This window comes from Carassius carassius, chromosome 36 (assembly GCF_963082965.1).
Source record: "Carassius carassius chromosome 36, fCarCar2.1, whole genome shotgun sequence".
Lineage (NCBI taxonomy): Eukaryota > Metazoa > Chordata > Actinopteri > Cypriniformes > Cyprinidae > Carassius > Carassius carassius.
The window spans coordinates 2,657,286-2,674,250 of record NC_081790.1 but is presented as its reverse complement, the minus strand read 5'-3'; the positions used below and the strand labels follow the sequence as shown (position 1 = coordinate 2,674,250).

At 34.2% G+C, this 16,965-nt stretch overlaps 1 protein-coding gene across 1 annotated transcript in view; it reads right to left on the bottom strand.

Moving 5' to 3' along the window:
- The window catches only part of LOC132116907 (CBP80/20-dependent translation initiation factor-like), a 77,390-nt gene that overhangs the window by 12,109 nt on the left and 48,316 nt on the right, over positions 1-16,965 (bottom strand). Inside the window, exons 9-11 of the mRNA XM_059525798.1 lie at positions 8,127-8,619; positions 6,784-7,083; positions 3,330-3,485 (exon numbers count right to left, since the gene is read on the bottom strand). Of these exons, the coding sequence (XP_059381781.1) occupies positions 3,330-3,485; positions 6,784-7,083; positions 8,127-8,619 (949 nt within the window). The remainder of the gene's footprint in view (positions 1-3,329; positions 3,486-6,783; positions 7,084-8,126; positions 8,620-16,965) is intronic.

The window sequence follows — 16,965 nt, the reverse complement described above, 5'->3', positions numbered from 1 at the left end:
GTGATCAGCTCCCTACAGACAAAATGAACATGATCTTACATGGTCAAACTCTTCAGTACCAATAAGAGACGCATTTCATGATTATATTCATGTCTAATAACCAGTCCTTCAAGAATGCAAATAAACCATTCAGTTTCTGCATTTCTCCTCTTCTCTGCTTCCTAATCTAGTCGTGTGATAAACCTGCCATTTGATCGTATATTACGAATATTATTAGCTCTTTGACTAACTGCTTTTGTTCCTTTCTTGTAAGTCACTATATAAAAATGTCTGCGAAATGCATAAATTTAATGCTGCTTTCTTTGACTCTGAAAAATAGTTATTTTTAAAAATGAGTCATCTGCAATGCTGACTCATGTCACAGAAAAAAAACAGTATTGCTGCAAGAAGTGCAACTAATGTGCAAAGGTCTAAATCAAAAACACAAACCAAAAACTTCAGATTTCCCCTTTGTATTTGCATCTCGAGTTCCCTTTTATAATCTCTGATTGATGATTTCAGGACACAATCACATCTCATAACATAAATAAAAGTGTATAAAGTATAGTTATAACATTATAAAATGTTATATATTATAATGTAACATAACTTATATATACACATACATATATATATATATATATATACATACATATATATATATACATACATACATACATATATATATATATATATATATATATATATATACACACACACACATATACATATATATACATATACATATATATATATATATACACATATACATATACATACATATACATATATATATATACATATATATATATATATATACATATACATATCTATATACATATACATATACATACGTATGTATGTAGGTATGTATATATATATATATATATATATATATATATATACACACACACACACACACACGCAGTATATAAATTATTATATTTTAATAAATATAAATCAAAACAATTATAATATAACTTATATCAAAAAATATATTAAAATATACAATAAATATGAATCATATTATAATTTATATTTATTAAAATATAATATAAATGTAATATATTATTTTAAATGTTAATATATATTATATGGGACTGTTTTAAAGACAACATTCAACAATTTTAAACAATTCTTTCAAGTTCATTGTTTAAGAGGTAATTCTACATTTTTCCTAGATAAGAATTAAAAGTACATACAATTTCAAAGAATTTCGAATCAATTTTTGTGAACTGTGTAGAATGTAATTGTTCTGTAAAAATAATTTTTACAAAGTTGTGAAAAAAGACAAGAAAACACTATTTCAGTTTCCCACTTAAAATCGCAGTGTTATTTCAATGCATTACTTGCGGTTTCTTTTCAAATGCTTGTGAAATGTACTCTCAATTTCTGCATGAACATTTTCAACACAACTTTTTTAGTGAAGTTCCTCAACTGAGAAAACAGTGCATACAAAGTCCTTTTAAAGACTACGTTTTCCATGTATACTATGAGTCCTAACTGTATGCAACTGTATGTAAAATTGATGAAACTGCACAAAAGACTCCAACAAAAGGGTTTGAGAAGATCAGAGGCGAGTCCAACCCTTCAGCTCCAGCAGCTTCCAAATGAACAAGAGACGTCTCTTTTCACCCTCCCTCCATTCATCCTGTCTTTTATTTTCTCCCACACCCTCAGTGCTCCAAATACACCTGTCAGCTCCAAACTGCAGCTGGATCACCTGTAATTAAGCAACCTGCTCTGCCGGTCCGCCGCACACAGCACACACTTCACACCTGGCTGAGACAGGCCTATAAAAGCACCCTAATCACTGTCACACACCGACACAAAGCGCCTGTTAGGACTCTCAGACCATCGTGTCAGGACGTGCCGATACGAGCGACGAATGTGATGTTAATCCGGCTGCGCTCTTGAATAGCAGCATTCATACGGCACAAACACACGCTGAACTCTCACCCAGATCACGGCTCTTTGATGAAGAATCAAACTTTGGCTTTTGACGGATCGCGTCTATCTTCACCTGAACAACTGACAGGATTCATCACAGACAGGGAAGCCCTATTCAACAGCCATCGGGGCATTTCACCCGACTAGAAACATCCAAGTCTTAAAGGCATCCGATTATGAAAAAACTAATTTTTCCTGAGCTTTTGAAATGGAAGAGTTTGATGTTTTGTATATAAAAAATAATGACAGTAAAACAAACCTGATAGCAGTTATACTGTACTTAAAGCACATACTCTTCAGCTGAACCCTCAAATATGGCAGCACACACTGTAGTCTGTATCATGTCAGATTAAAGCGAGAATAAAACTACAAGCATGTGTGTCAGATCTGCGTTACATTGAGCAGTGGTAGCTCTTAAAGTAATAGCAGCCAAATAACCTCATAACCAGCTGCTGTGATGTCTGTTAATCAAAGAACAAAAGAAAAAGAAAAGAGGAAAATCTATAACTTTTGTAGCTTTAAGGATTCATCATTATTTAACTGAGACTTGTTATAGCACTTATATATCATAGCTCTTTTGTTGTTTTTGATTGCTTCCATCGTCCTCGTTTGTAAGTTGCTGTAGATAAAGGTGTCCGCTAAATGACTAAATGTAAATGTCATGTAAATTTAGTGTTTGATAACTTTATTCAATTTCTGTATATCTTCTACTTGCTGAAAGGCACAGCAAATATGATATTTATTATAATGGGTTAATGTAAAGATTGTGTTAAGTTTACTTAAATTAGAAGTTGTTATTTTATAAAGTCTAATAAATGTTAAAATCGATAGCTCTTAATTACACGGCAATGTTAGTACAGTCAACATTAGATATAGTTAATGGTTAAATATTAAGAAAATAATGTTCAATTTCCTGGGACATCACTAGCATCACTTCAGTCATAAAAATTATATTATATTAATTATACAAATATTGAAAATATAGTCTTTATGTTGTTTCTACATCCATTTAAAGATTGAATGTTAAATTATTGCAATATAAAAGTATATTTAAATACTTTGATGCTATGTTGGATTAATCACAATTCAATTTGAGACGAAAAAGTGTGAATAATTATTATTCTTAAATGTAATCGATTGACAGCACTAATTTAAATAGAAAACCATTCACATTTACACAAAAACAACGCCTGTCCAGTGTTCAGCTAGGGCTATCTACAGTGAGCTGATGATATACAGGAAATATATACCATTTCAAAACAGCAGAAGAAGTAAATGTGTAGGAAGTCTGTCTTGATTTCCATCTCTGTCTGGCTGTTGTTCAGTTAACATGTCATTTGTATTTCACATCTATCAGAGCGAGAGTGTGTAGCTGGTGACGTGTTGTGTAGTTTGTGTACCTCTCTCAGACAGGAGTATATGGGGCAGACCAGCACTCTGAATGGCTCTCCAGAACTGCTCCTCATGGTGCCGAACACTTCACACAGAAACGTGATGAAGCCCAGCCAGCACTCCACATCTGTCTGCTGCAGCTCCTCGCGCCGCGTGAAGTCCCTCTTCATACGCACAGAGAGAGAGACTGTCATGATGCACACATCAACACACACACAGAGACATACAGGTGTTCCTGTGGCACAGCGGTAGAGCATTGCATTTCCAGCGAAAAAGGTTGTGGGTTCAATTCCCAGGGAACACACATATTGGTAAAAAATGTATATCCTGAATAAGCACTGTAAGCCGTGTCTGCTAAATGCATAAATGTAAATGTAATATTCAATTTCCCAGCATCTACATTTGGATTCCTTTTTTATTATTCTAAATCAGGCAACTTCTGATCAAATCTGCTGGAGAGTTATTTGAGACCTAAATATTTGCTATCAGGAAAAATATATTGTTAACCTGGATCAGTGAAAGTGTTGCATAATATCACTAGAGAAATTATTATTCTTTAGTATATTGATATATATGTATTTTTATGTATGCATCTATCTATCCATCCATCAATCTATCTTCTCTTTTCAATTTATGTGAGTTGTAAGTACTGGGCTTTGTTTATGCTGTAAATGGTTAAAATGTTATAAATAAATACAAAAGACAAATTCCTAGCATGCAGACACATTACAAACGATACAGATGCAGACCAAAAATCACAAATTGGCATCTTTAATGCACTTATCAAAATAACAAAAGCAGTCTTCAAATAAATAGAATATGTGGAATCAGGATTTGGTATAATATAATGAAAAAATGATGCCATGCATGTTAAATTGACAGGACTCGTTATTTTGTGTCAGATTTTCTGCTGATTAAGGGACTACATAAGACAAATAGTCATCGAAAGCAAAAATGCTATAAATTGCATCATATTTTTGTAAAAAGTGTGACGCACTTGAGCAAAACAGCCAGTATTTTTGAAATCAGCAGCTTAAAATGATTAATGAACATGTATTGGGTCTCATCCAGCAGATATGATTGGATATGATTATTGGAGAGAGAGAGAGAGAGAGAGAGAGAGAGAGACATTGGAGGCATTTCTGGAAGATTTAGTTTTCACTTCAAATAGCATGTCATATGAGTGCATCCGTGTCAACCAGGCATTCAAAAAGCAGTGTTAGGTGTGAAACAAACACACACACACACACACACTCAGTTCTCTGATAAACTGCGTGTGTGTTCGAGGCAGATTGGTAAATGAGTGGCAGCAGACGTGTTCTTACAGTGAGGTCAGAGACGGCCGCATCTGTGTATCTGCGTTACATAACCCCGTCAGAACCAAAGCGTCTGCTCCAGCGCCAGACGGCTGAAGAGCCCCGCTTTATGTGAGGACAAACCAGATGATTCATCCTCCACACAGGGTTAAAGAAAAGAATAATCATTCATAATTATAATATATTATTATGACAAATAATTTTTATATTAAAACGATTTTATTATAATATTATAATTAAATTTTAGAATTATTTTGTCATCATATTGATACATGAATAACTTTTTATACTTTTGACTTTATCCGTTAAAACAATTAGAATATCATTCATTATACTTTTTTTTAAATTCATACTTTTATTTAGGAAGGATGCATTAAATTGATCAAAAGTCACAGTAAAGGCATTTGCAATATTGCAAAAGGTTTCTATTTCATATAAATGCAGTTCTTTTGAGCTTCTATTTCATCAAACAATCCTGAAAAAAAATATTGGGCAGCACAACTTCTTTCAACATTGGTAATAATCAGAAATGTTTCTCGAGCAGCAAAAGTTGGTAGCTGCCTGCAGTACAATCCTTTCATAATCCTGTTGCTGACACGTTAGCAGGATTGTGTTTGCTTGATATGCAGTGTGTATTGGTCGTTGTGTATTTGTGAGTGTGTGGAGCAGGATGTGTGTTTGCAGGTCGAGTGCTGGTGTCACATCACAATGAGAAATAAGTATAACAGTCAGTTCTCAAAAACAATGACAAAATACTTCACCACGAACACGCTGAACAAATACAGATATATATCCCTGCTGCTTCAAAGCATCACAAATCAATTAAAAGGACCTTTTCTATATTTTTTTTGTTACTGTTAACTAGAACTAATTTAATAAAAAAAATTTTATATATATTTATATATTATATAATAATAATAATAATATTTATAGTATATATTTAAATATAGACAAAAACTAATACAATTGACAAATGAACATAAAAGGAAAAACTGATATTAAAATCAAGATCAAGATTAATCCAGATTAATTGTGATTAATCACATCCAAAATAAAAAAAAAATATTGACATAATATATCTGTGTGTATTTTGTATATTTATCATGTATATATAAATACACACAAATACAGTTTATATTTGGAAAATATTTACATTAACACGCATATATTTATATTCATATAATTCATATTATACATAAATATTTTACATATATAAATGTAACATTTTTCTTAAAAATATAAATGCATGGGTGTGTATTTATATAAACATCATACATATACACAGTACACACACATATACTATGTGAACAAAAACTTATTGTGGATGCGATTAATAAAGACAGCAATTATATATATATACAATATTATATATATATATATATATATAACAAAGCCCATTAAAAAAAACACAAAGCTAATTTAAATTGTGCATAAAACTATAATAATAATTATTACTATTATTATTAAGCATAAATAAAGTAAAAGTGCTTTTCCTGAGTTCAATCATCTAACTATAATAGCATATAAATAACACTCGAGTAAAACTAGATAAAAAATAATAATGTTAGCAAATCTAGGCATAATTTAGTTAGTCATGGCCATATTCATAAACGGCTGTTCTTGTTCATGCAAAATGTTAATTGTGCGAGTCACTTTCTGGGTGTTTTTGATTATAAGGGAAAGAGCAGACAGGGGAAAAAACAAACAAACAAAAAAAACCTTCAATTTCTGCATTCCACAGGAAATGAGGCTGAACAAACAATGACAGAATTACATTTTGAACTATTTCTTCAAAATCTATTCGTTTGCTTGCAGAAACTCTTCATTTCAAAATGAGGTGAAAGCGTTCGAGCCTAAAAAGTCCCTTTTGTCCAATGAGGAAATTGTAGAGGGTCACTCAGCTTGGATTGCAGGCGTGAGTCACATCCTGATACTTCGGCTTCTTCAAGCCCTTCAGAAAAAGAGGAAGAGGACAAATTGCAGATGCAAAAGAGGAACTAATGAGCGGAGATGAATGTGGTTGGGCAGCAGGTGGGATAATGTTTGTGAATCGTGCAATCCGATTGGTCCTCAGAGACACAGCACTGACCAATAGGAGACAACCTGCAAAACATGATCAAGTAAGTTACAAACATTCAGTTCTTACCTGTAACATGTTGAGTAATAGAGAGCGGAATTTGGTTCCTTCCACCATGAACAGAGCCATCTTGTCACAGAGTTTGGCTGCCGTTGCCGCAAAACTTCGGTCGCTGACTGCCTTGCGGTAAATAGTGTGGACAATCTGGTTCAGCGTCTCCTCCGAATCGGCTGAGTTCTGCGCCTCCTCCATGAACGTGGTGAGCTGGTTCTCCACGCCGCTGCTGTTGTTCCTCAAGCTGTTCAGGATCTCTAACAGTCTGTCCATTCGGTTCCGCTGCGGCCCGGCCATCGCCACGGGAACATCCTCCTGCCAATCAGAGAACAGCCAGAGCGGTCACATGACTTAGAACACCATATACTACGTTTCAAAGCTAGGGATCAGAATGATTTTTGTAAGAAATTAATACTTTTATTCAGCAATGAAGTGTTCACATTGATCAATAGTGACAAAGACATTTATGATGTTAAAAAAGATTTCAAATCATATTGCTTGTTTTTGCATGTTATTTGCATGTTTTCCCGCAGTGATAATATGTGTCTAACATATTTACCATGTTTCTAGCTTCTTTTAACATTGTAAGCATTGTATATTTAACGTCTCTAGCTTGTGTAGCATGTTGCTAAAGTTTTACCACTGATGTTTAGCACATTTCTAACTTGTTTTAGCATGTTTTACCACACTGACAGTGTGCTGCATGTTGCTAGCATGTTTTAACACATTGGTAGTATGTCGTTAATGTATTTAACATGTTTCAAGCTCCGTTTACATGTTGCCAAAGTGTTTTACCACATTGATAGCATGTTGTTAGAATATTTAGCACATTTCTAGTTTATTTTAGGACGTTTTACCACATTGACAGTGTGTTCCTAGTATATTTAACATGTTGCTAGTATGTTTTAGCATATTGGTAGTACACTGCTCATGTATTTAACATGTTATCTATCTTAGTTTACTTGTTGCCAACATTTTTTACCACAGTGATATTTTTCTAACATGTTTTACCACACTAATAGTATGACATATTTAACATGTTTCTAGCTTGTTCAAGCATGTTGCTAGCACTTCATACTACATTGATATAGTATGTTGCTAGCATGTTTCTAGCTTGCTTAAGCATGTTCCTAAAATATTTGGAACAAATCTAAAATTTCTAACATTTTACATTATGTTAATATGTTGATAGTATTGGTAGAATGTAGCTAAAATATTTAACATCTTTCTTGCTTGTTTTAACATGTTATTACTATGTTGAAAGTATGTATTTAGCAAGTGTCTGGCTTGTATTAGCATGTAATTAACATGTTTTACCACACTGATAGTAAGTTGATAATGTATTTAGCAGCAGTCACCTTCTCTTTCAATCTCCTCCTCAGTCTCTCTTTAGACGACTGCAGTAAGCAGATCTTCCCGCTCTCTGTCTTCTCCTCCTTGTCTCCTTTCTTTCTCTCCTCTTTTGCAGGCTCATTCTTCGCTCCTTTCTCCACATTGGGCTCTGGCTCCCCGTGTTTTACAATCTCTGGCTCTTTGGTATTGCGCGTTAGACCCCTGTCGGCCCCCTGATTAAAACTGTTCGTCTGGTGTTTGGGATGCTGATGCCAGCGCCGGTTCTGGCTGTAGCCGTGATGCGGGCCACCCTGCCACCCGCCCAGGTTCTGCTGGCCCTGGTAACCCCGCCCCCCAAACTTAGTGCCAGCACCTGATTGGTGGTCTGCGTTGGGCTGCTGCATCTGATTGGGCTGCTGTTGCTGCTGCAATCCCTGCTGCTGCTGCAGAGGATTCTGGGATTTCAAAGGAGCCCCTCCTCCTCCTCCTCCTCCTCCTCCAGGCATGCGCTGTTGTCTCCTAGAACAACAATAAAAAGAGCCAGTTATCTTTATGTCAATAAGCTTGTTGTGGGGGTTTCCAGGGTGTTGCTAGACAGTTGCATGAGTGTTTAGAGTAGTTGCTAGTGTATTGTTAGGTGGTTGCCAGTATTTTGAGAATGTGTCGAAATTAGTGGTTAATGCATTGTTATGCAGTTGCTAAAGTGTTCTGAGTAGTTCGCACGATGTTGCTAAGCGGTAGATAATTAAATACAGAAAAATAAAAATAAAGCACAAAAAAAAAAAAATTCACAAATAAATATACAAAACAAATAAATGAATGTATGCATTAAATAAATAAATACTGGTAGATGTTGTGGTCAACGTAAACAAAAACAAAAAAATGAAAAAACAAATATATAAATATATTTGTATATATTATATTGTATTTTATATAATAATATATTAATAAATACATTAATAATTAAAATTATTCATATAACAATTATTCATCATAATTAATTAACAATAATTCTGGTCAACACCACAGCGAAAATTACACAGATTCAATTTTAAGAGTGTCCTGCTGGGTGGTCAAGACTAAAGAAAAAATAAATTTAAGCAAATACATAAACACAAATAAATCAATAAATACATCCAAACAATAAATGAAGAAATTCTGATAGACACTGCAGCACAACTCACATGCAATGAGAGCGTTTTGGTTGGTTAAATCAAAATAAATAAAATTAAGCAAATAAATGAATAAATACAAAAAATAAATAAATAAAACAATGAATTCATTCATTCAGTTATAAAAAAATAATAAAAAAGTTTAAAATCATTTTAATTCTTTGAGAATGGATATGTCCACACCACAACTATAATGATAACAACAAAGAGGAATGATGCCACAGGAATGATTTTTACTGATGATCGACATGATAAACTAACAGCCAATCAGAATCCATCAGGCTTTAAAGAGCTTGAACAATTAAAGAGGCTTATAATAACCAACATCTGTGTGCTGTGTGGACATTAATATCTAGTTATCTTCATAGCTGTAGTTTGTGGTGTGAATGGGCCTTAACCCTAAATATGAACAATAGTAATAGTGAGGATTAATTTAAACACCACTAATAATAACCGCAGTCACACACAGTGTGTTAATGTGTGTGTAATGATTTACAGCAGATGTGAGTCAATATGTTAACTCCCAGATCTCCATGTTTGCAGTAGGCTGATGGGACAATCTATCTTCACCAGCAGAGTCCAGTCATCCTAATGACCGACACTGGATTATAGGCTTTACTGTGTGTACATTACATGTGTATGCATACTGACGTGTGCATTCAGAGCACGCCGCGTCACGTGTGAGTGTGTTTGTGCACATAATGCGAAAAAATGCTGTTCACCATTGACTGCAATAGTCTGACTGTTTACTCTTTTCAAGAAAATACTAAATTTGGATTCTAGAATTAAACATTTCACAAACAAATTGAGAAGCACTTCATCTAAATTAGGTGCAAACTAGTTTCAAAAGCATCACAGAAAGCGAAATCCCAACCAATCAACATGTGTGATGTTTAATGTACAGGATTTTGGACCAATGAGATTTCACTATGACTAAACAAAATAATATGTCAATATGAAACAGTATGAACATTATGAAACTTTTGCATGTTATGCTGCTTCTTTCAGTTTCAGCATTGTAGAAAATGTATAGTTAACTAATACCATGCAAAATGTTATTTGAAATAAAAACTAAGTGAAGTAAAATATAAAAAAAAAATACGAGGCAACATTTCAAATTTTCATTAAGTTTAAATTGAAGTATTAAAATGACTAAAACTAAGCTAATAATAAATACTTAATAAATAATAGCTAATAATCATAATAAATAAAGTAAAATAAAATAATATAAAAATATTTTTTATAAAATAAAAATATAAAAAATAATTAATATTTTATTAAATTAAATATTCAATATAAAAACTAATCATTTCAGCTAGTTGTCAAGGCAACATTTCAAATTTTAATTTAAGTAATAAAATGACTAAAACTATAAATAGGTAATAAAAGCAAAAAAAATGATATACATAAAATACTAACAAACTAAAAATAATAACTATAAATTATAATAAACTATATAATCCAACTGATAAAAAAAGACAAAAAAATGACTATACCTTTCATTCAAAAACTATAATATAGTATATAAATAATTCTAAAATAACACTGTTATAGAGGAACAAGGTCATATTTTATATCTTCAACAGAGAATAAACAAGCATGGAGAGTCCTGTAGCGCACATAATCTATAACATCAGCAGACACTTCAAAGACGAACATCTTCACTAGTGACCGTGAACAAACGTAACCTCTGTGGTATTCTGTGCTCTTTTAAACCCTCAGGCAGACAGGAATCTCCTCGCTCAGAAGACGGGCTTCACGTTTGACTGACAGCTTTAGAGCGAGGCGTCCAGGTTAAGGTCATGTTTGACTCTGGTGTTCTGGTTTTACTAGGGGTTAATTTTAGGGGAGACACACACTGAGTGTGCTGAATGACAGATCGAAAATAAGACGTTGAGGTGCTGACCGTCACATTCTTCAGGCTTTACGCAGGTTAACCCTTGATGTCGCTCTGCTGGAACATGTTTTACACAGATGCTTCACGTATCTATTCCAGCAGTGCCAGAAATACGGAAACAACATATATACTGTGGACTATCACTGAAAAGTCTGAAATGCTTTTGAAAAACTCTTGTCTGCTTATCAAAGCTGCATTTATTTGATTAAAGACACTGCAAAGATTTTGAAATATTATTACAATTGAAAATAACTTGTTTTATTTGAATATATTTTAAAAGTAGTTTATTCCTGTGATCAAATCTGAATTTTCAGCATCATTACATGATCCCTCAGAAATCATTCTAATATGCTGATTTGCTGCTCAAGAAACATTTCTGATCATTATCCGTGTGGAAAACAGTTAATCTCCTTCATATTTCTGTGGAAACCATGATGCATTTGATTTTTCAGGATTATCAGACGAATAAAAAGTTCAAAAGAACAGCATTATTTTGAAATATAAATATTTTGTAACGTTATACATTGTAAATGTTACCTTTTATCAATTTAATGCATCCTTGCTGAATAAAAGCACTTTCTTTAAAAATGTATCTACAAAAAATAAATGTAATTTTAATTTACATTTTTTATTTTATAATTAAAAAAAATATTTATATTATAAACAATGTTATAACATGAATATACTGTATATACATACAGAGCAGATTATGATGATGTCCTTGAATGTGTTTTTGAGAAAATCAAAGCACTTCTATTAATTTAAAATGAGCCATCTGCTAACAGAGTCCATCAATATCTCAACTGGATGTAGAAATTAACCTTTGACTTTGAAAAAGATGAAACAAAAGTTGGAAAATGAACAAATAGTGTTAGATGTTAACCTAATACATCTAACATCAGAATGCATTATGTTTCAAATGTGTACTTATCTTAGTGCTTATTCTCATTCAATAATTTAAATGCATGCTGTGCACTGTGTTGTGTGTGTGTGTGTGTTCCTCTCTCACCGACATACACTTATAAGCCGCTCGAGAGCCAGACTGAATGTTGTCCACACCCAACCCTTTCCTTCCCTCCTTCACACACACCACAATACAACAAAAAGCTCTGAGAAAACCTCTTACATAACATTAACATCAAGTGTTTGCTTTACACAAGATAAACCCTGACTGACAGGTCTGTCATCGACGGGAATCTTCACACTTCACGCCTGCATCATGGTCAACTTAAAGATCTCGCTCACAATACACCATACTTAAATTAACACAAATAAAAATAAGACTGAGGAACAGAAGAACAATGCATACGATATCTCATATTTCTGATCATAAATTCAAACTACATCCTTCTAAAATGTTCAAGGAGACAAATAACACACTTTAAAAACTCGTCATGTGAGAATGACGGCATAATGAATAGAATACAAAAAAAGCCCATTTTCTCCATCACAGAACACTAGTTCTTCACCATGTATGTAAAACAGATCATCTATAGAATATTCTAGAAGCAATTACCCCCATTTCTGTATTTTTAAGTAATGTCTAGAAGTTGTTGAACAATACGTTGCCAAGACTGAATATCAGCTGATATTTGGCATTTTTTTTTATTTCTGCATTGAACGGTTAAGTGTCAAACCTTTATTTGACAGCATTGGGACTTTTATATTGACACCAACAAACTCTAAAAATAAAACCAATTTTTAATTATCGACACTGGAAGATGTTTTTCTGTTTGACCTTTATTTTGACACAGCTACAAATTCTCAGAATAAAGTTATATATCGCTCATTCAAACTAAAAGATTTAATTTACAAAAGACAGTAGTCTATTTAAATAGGAAAACACATCCTTCTAAAATGCTCAAGAGGAGGAATAACTTGGGCTTTGAAAATGATGACATACTGAACAGACTGTATTTCTGAGTTTTGTCAAATTAAATAAGGCATTTACAGTACACTAATTAAAGTCCATAGTACCTCAAATTCTCATTCATACAGCACAATAGTTCTCCTGCATGTTCATCTAAAGAATATTCTAGAAGCATCAACATCTATTGGCAATATCCAGTAGTTGCCGACATATATATCATAAACACCGCTAAATCACCCGATATTTGGCATGTTTTAAAATATCGGCATTAAACGATACATTCCATTTCCCTGATAAATGTCTAACATTTAAGATTGAAGAAACATCAACCTCCATTTCTGTATTTTTTAGGTAATATGTAGTAGTGGTAAACCGATATATCACCAAGACCTTATAAATAGACCGATATTTGGCCTTTTTAATAATCAGTATTGAATGAAAAGTTTAATATATATATCAACTTGGCCATCAAAATATCCATAATTGTTTGACACAAAATGTTTGGCACACCTTTCACTCCACCAGAACTTCTCCAACCACTGCAGCTGAACGCTGTTAATGACCTTCATTAATATCCCTCAGACCCGCCACCTTAATGCCTTTGGATTTAGATTTCCGTACTGGACTTACTGTACGGAGATAGTTTGCAGATTAATGATGACTCAACTGACGAGGAGCAGAAGAGGATGAGAAAGTACTGTACAGAGGATTTATGTTCTGCAAGTAGAATAAAGCAAACAGGACCTCAAGGTCACAGATCCAGTCAGAAGGTGGTTAGTTTGAATCCCAAGAGCGGTTTGGATCCCATAAGTAGTTCAGAAGTCCGGTTTTCCTGAGCAAAGCTTGTAAGTGGAAGAACAAGAGTAAGCGGACAGGATTCAGGAACTGGACCCGTTTGAGACACTGACCTGGACACTTGCCTCTTCCCCTCGGCTGAAAGCAGCACAGTCAGTGTCCTGGGGCGGATCGAATCGACTACGGGTACCACAGGGAGACGACACGTGAACAATGTGGATGCGAGGGTGGAAACAAGCAGGGATGGAAAACAAGAAGATACGAGAGAACTAAATAAAGCAGGAAGAACAAAAGAAAAGGAGGAGACGGAACAGTATCAACTAACACAAAAATGCAGGAGTGAATGATTGGGACAATTACAAAACCTACTGAGAGCTAATTTATTAAAAAAGATCTACTGAAATATATTGGAGCTAAATATATATATATATATATATATATATATATATATATATATATATATATATATATATAATACATTGTTAAGGGTATCTACATAAAGCTACAAAACAAAATAAATGCTGCAAAATAAAAACAAAACAAAATTACAGGAGCTACAGGATTTAAGGGTGACTACAAAATACATTACGCTGCAAAAACCAATGAAACATTGCAGTAAATAAGAAACGACAGGATGGTTGTGGAGAGGAAAGGTGAGAAAATGCAGGAGTAAATGATTGGGACTATTATGAAACCTACTAGGGACAAAATAAAAGAACAATTGAAGAAAACTAATAAAAATTAAATAAAATGGAGCTACAGAGTTTAAGGGCAAAAATAGGCATCTCCATCTTCATAAAGCTGTGAAAACCAAAGATATGTTGCAAAAAGTAGGAAAAGACATGATGGTTTCGGTGATGAAAGTTTCTTCAAAATATGAAACAATGATGAAACACTTTCTGTGAGCAGCATGTGCTATGCCAAAGATCCTCAAAGAAAAACTCCTGATCACTCCTCATCCAGAGGATGAACGGTGTGGGTTTATTTCAGTCCATCAGAATGTAGATTTGAGTCATCAGCTGCGAATTCACCTGATATTGAGCTTCTTTAAAGGCTCTGAACTACTGAAGCATGTCAAAAAAGCCTACACAGACCTGAGAAGCATATTCCTCTGCCTCAAACCATATAAATTAAAAGAAAGAAAACAAAACAAAACAAAAGAAAACAAAAGAAAAGAAAAGAAAACAAAACAAAACAAAAGACCATTCAAAAGTTTGTGGTTGGTATGATTTATAATATATAACGGTTTTGAAAGAAGTGTCTTCTGTTCACAAAGGCTGCATTTATTTAAATCAAAATTACTGTGAAAACTGTAAAAATGTGAAATATTATTACAATATAAAATAACTGTTTCCTATGTAATATATTACTCCAGACTTCAGTGTCACGTGATCTTCAGAATCTGATCAGTAAAGTCAAACAGCTGCTGCTTTCCTGTCAGCGAGCAGTTCATAAGTGACTGCGAAGATGTTTAGATTTAGATTGTGCAAACTAATCTACAGAGAGAGACTGAGAGTGAGTGAGAACGAAAGAAAAGGCAAGAAGCGATGCCAACAAATAACACGACCGCAGAGTCTTCTCTGGCAGGAGCAAAGCATTGTGGGTGGCCAACAGCAGCAATAACAGGCTGAGAAGCCTTCTGTTAGAGGAGTGGGAGAGAGAGAGAGATGTGGGAAGAGAATAGTATGTAGTGATGCACACACACACACACACAGAAATTATTCCCTAGATTGTTTTTTCTCTTACATCCAACTTTTGCCGTCAAAGCGGACATATTCTCATATTCTGTGGTCTGAAAGCCAAGTAAGATGTTAAAAATGACACAGTATGCTATTTGTGCTGTTTGCTAGAGCAAAACTCACAAACACAATGCTGGGATGCTGTGTGTGTTGCAATGCAATTGCTAAGACATTCTGAGAGGTATTATTGCATTGCTATATGGTTGCTAGGGTGTTTAGAGTGGTTGCTAAGCTACTTATCAATGGGGTACAACAAATATATTCAAATTTAAGATCAATAATCATCGTAAAAAATTTACTCTTTAACTTTATCTTACAGTAAATAACTCGATTTTTTTTGAAAAACAAAAATCTAAATAGTATAATTGATATGCTACTATATTTAGATTACTTTCACCAGATTTGTATATTAATATTTATTCATTTTAATATTCATATACACTATTAGGAACAGCATACTAATACTGTGTTTGACCCCCTTTCGCCTTCAGAACTGCCTTAATTCTACGTGGCATTGATTCAACAAGGAGCTGAAAGCATTCTTTAGAAATGTTGGCCCATATTGATAGGATAGCATCTTGCAGTTGATGGAGATTTGTGGGATGCACATCCAGGGCACAAAGCTCCTGTTCCACCACATCCCAAAGATGCTCTATTGGGTTGAGATCTGGTGACTGTGGGGGCCATTTTAGTACAGTGAACTCATTGTCATGTTCAAGAAACCAATCTGAAATGATTCGAGCTTTGTGACATGGTGCTTTATCCTGCTGGAAGTAGCCATCAGAGGATGGGTACATGGTGGTCATAAAGGGATGGACATGGTCAGAAACAATGCTCAGGTTGGCCATGGCATTTAAACGATGCCCGATTGGCACTAAGGGGCCTAAAGTGTGCCAAGAAAACATCCCCCACACCATTACACCACCACCACCAGCCTGCACAGTGGTAACAAGGCATGATGGATCCATGTTCTCATTCTGTTTACGCCAAATTCTGACTCCACCATCTGAATGTCTCAACAGAAATCGAGACTCATCAGACCAGACAACATTTTTCCAGTCTTCAACTGTCCAATTTTGGTGAGCTCATGCAAATTGTAGCCTCTTTTTTCTATTTGTAGTGGAGATGAGTGGTACCCGGTGGGGTCTTCTGTTGTTGTAGCCCATCCGCCTCAAGGTTGTGCGTGTTGTGGCTTCACAAATGCTTTGCTGCATACCTTGGTTGTAACCAGTGGTTATTTCAGTCAAAAAGCATGGAAAATCCCAGTAACTGAGCAGATTGTGAAATACTCAGACCGGCCCGTCTGGCACCAACAACCATGCCATGCTCAAAATTGCTTAAATCACCTTTCTTTCCCATTCTGACATTCAGTTTGGAGTTCAGGAGATTGTC